The sequence below is a fragment of the Pundamilia nyererei genome, unplaced genomic scaffold (genome assembly GCF_000239375.1).
Source record: "Pundamilia nyererei isolate P.nyererei 1_Seehausen unplaced genomic scaffold, PunNye1.0 scaffold01668, whole genome shotgun sequence".
In the NCBI taxonomy this organism is placed as follows: Eukaryota; Metazoa; Chordata; class Actinopteri; order Cichliformes; family Cichlidae; genus Pundamilia; species Pundamilia nyererei.
This window is the reverse complement of record NW_005189069.1, coordinates 6,363-9,310: the sequence shown is the minus strand read 5'-3', so window position 1 is coordinate 9,310 and position 2,948 is coordinate 6,363. Positions and strand designations below refer to the sequence as shown.

Here is a 2,948-nt window from a genome sequence, read left to right as displayed (position 1 = left end):
CGGGATTTAAAAATAGTTGCGCAAAACGGAGCGTGCTGCTCTGACCGGCTTTAAAGGGTTAAAGACCTGCAGCACCTACCTCTTTGTCTGCATGATTATGTTATTTACTGGGATTCCCTTTATTACTCTGCATCGCTTCCTTGTTATACTCAGTTTTATCTCTTTTGACTGGTGTGCAGCCAAAAGAGATACAACAATTCCTGTCAAAGCTGTTGCACTTTAGAAAGATTTTGCCATCTAAATAAATATTTAAGTAAGAAGAAATATGCTTATTTAAATATAATTATAGTTCACATCCACCAGGTGACCATACCTCGAGATTAGAATTAGGTTGTATTTCAGTCACATGCATGCATCAGCAGCCTGGTGGATATTAAAAGATGAAAAGGTGCCTAATGTAAGAACACCTGAAAACTGTTTCACTGATAAAGAAGTGAGTGTGATAAAATTGCAAAACATACACACAAACGTAGCATCCATCTGAGATTAACTGCAGGATTTTTATTTAGGGTTATCCCTTGCAGTACAATGCCAAATAACCAAAAATCGTGCACTGATGGTTACTAGTCTCTCCACAGAGCACACTAATGTATGAACATCACAGAGAAATAAGAGAGGCCTCTCTAGTATAAGAGCCAGAATGTGCCAGCTTTTAAAAGGAGTGTTATATCAATTTGTCTAAAAGCTTTTTCAATGATAATTTTTAGAAAATAATTTTAGTCACAAAAGATCCTGGAAACATTCTACAAAACAGGTTTATGTGATCAGAATAAAAACAGCAGTTGTACTATCATGGTTAACAATCCCCAATAACATTCATTAGGAAAACCAAACTACCCATAAACACATGAGTGATGGTTGGTAAAATTTTTATTTACAATAATACATGAAAAAAATACATTTCTTTAACTTAAAGATGATGAAATGTGTCTGTTCGCCTTCTTCTTCTTTCCTGTCATAAATCTCCTGTTACGATGGTGGTTGTTCACATTAAACATCTGAAACTCATATGGAAACATACATTTTAAAGGCGACCCACCCGAACCCATTGGGAAGATTTCCCTCCAATAGTGAATCTACATTGATCTTCACTAAAAACCTCTGAGTATAGAAATGGCTGTACTTTCTAATGCAATACTTTTGGTGAACTCTTTTAATTAAGACTGAACATCTGAGCTTTCAGAGGCAAAAACCATATATCAATAAGGATATGTGTCACATATAAAACACATCGTTCAGTGCATCATCGTCTTAACAGATCTGTCTTGGGAGGAAGTTGCTTAGCAACAGTTGACCTGCCAACATGTGAAGCTGCAGCTGATGACTACTGATGAAACACATAAAAGCGTCTGGGACTTTCTTCATGTTTGGGCATGGACGGTGGTTTATGGGAGGGTTGGAGAAATATGGATGTCTGCTGTCTCCTGCTTTTGTTCCAGTAGCTCTGAACTTTAGAAACCAAACTATCAGAGCGACGCTTTCAAAATGTCTTTCTTGATAATGCAGATGTGGAAAGAGACCAGTTTAAGAGTCTGGTAATCTTTATTCAACTTTTAAATGTGACAAATATGATCGCCTCTGTTGTCTGATGCTGGATAAATTGCTGTTGATTGTCTGTGCATTGCTGCTGTCGTGTTTGTCGTTAATACTACAGGATGTACAGGATAAACTAGGACTTACTACTGGATATTCACAGTAAAATATGGACAACCAGAGCTTAAATGCAGATATCCTGATCCTGGGGGGCTTAAAGGTCACCCCGAAGTTCTCTATTGCTGCCTTTATCTTCCTCCTCCTCGTGTACATTTTCATCATGGTGGCTAACATTGGCTTGGTGGTGTTGGTCTTTATGGAAAGGAGCCTGCACCAGCCAATGTACTTGCTGTTCTGCAACATGAGTGTAAATGAAGTGTTTGGGTCCACCATAGTGGTTCCTCATATACTCAGAGGTCTTTATGTGTCTGACTCGGAGCGATACATTCATTACATCGTCTGTGTCGTTCAGGCCTTCTGTGTTAATCTCTATGGAGGCGTGAGTCAGACTATACTCATGACCATGACTTTTGATCGATACATGGCCATTTGCAACCCGCTGCGCTACACCATCATAATGACCAACTGGATGGTGGTAAAGCTGTCGGTGGCAGCGTGGGCGGTGGTGTTTGTCATGGTGTCGATCCTCCTCAGTCTCACGATCCGCCTTTCACGCTGCAGGAGATTCATAGACAACGTGCACTGCGACAACGCCTCCCTTTTCAAACTCTCCTGTGAGGATGTCGTCATCAACCACGTGTTTGGCCTGAGCTACAGCGTGCTCCTGCTGGGCTCCTCCATTGGCAGCGTGACTCTCACCTACATTAAAATTGCCACTGTGTGTTTGCGGAGCAAAACCAAGACAATAAATAGCAAGGCTCTGCAGACCTGTGCCACCCACCTCACTCTGTACATCATCTTAATGTTCTCAGCCTTCATCATCATCATCCTGCACCGTTTCCCTCATCTTTCCGACCACAGGAAGATGGTGAGCACTGTGGGTGAAGTAGCCCTGCCGGCGCTCAATGCTGTCATCTATGGGCTGCAGATTAAAGAGATTAGGCAGAAGATTGTGGCCTTGTTTCAGAGGAAAGGGCATTTACAATGATACGGGAGCAAAACATGTACAGAATGTGTCTTCAGTGATGTGTACATAGTTTTTAATTACATCAGTGAAATTATGGACATATAGCTGTACTCACAGCAGCGAACACCAGTTAAAACACTTTGAGGTCTAAATCATCAACAACATTAATGTGTGATTGTGAGAACAGTTTACAAAAGCCAAATATTACATATTTTCATATTAAAGAATGATTCGTGTAACCAGAGGATGCCATAACCACCTACATTACCTAATATTGACCTGTGTTGTGAATAAAAAAAGAACCACTGTACTTCTTTTCCTTTCCTTT

The 2,948-nt window shown here is 40.5% G+C and overlaps 1 protein-coding gene across 1 annotated transcript; it reads left to right on the top strand.

Annotated features, from left to right (window-relative positions):
• Positions 1-1,702: 1,702 nt before the first annotated feature.
• LOC102210239 (olfactory receptor 52N5-like) lies at positions 1,703-2,641 on the top strand. The gene has a single exon (XM_005755493.1). The coding sequence runs from the start codon at positions 1,703-1,705 to the stop codon at positions 2,639-2,641; it is 939 nt and encodes a 312-aa protein (XP_005755550.1).
• The last annotated feature ends 307 nt before the right edge of the window (positions 2,642-2,948 follow it).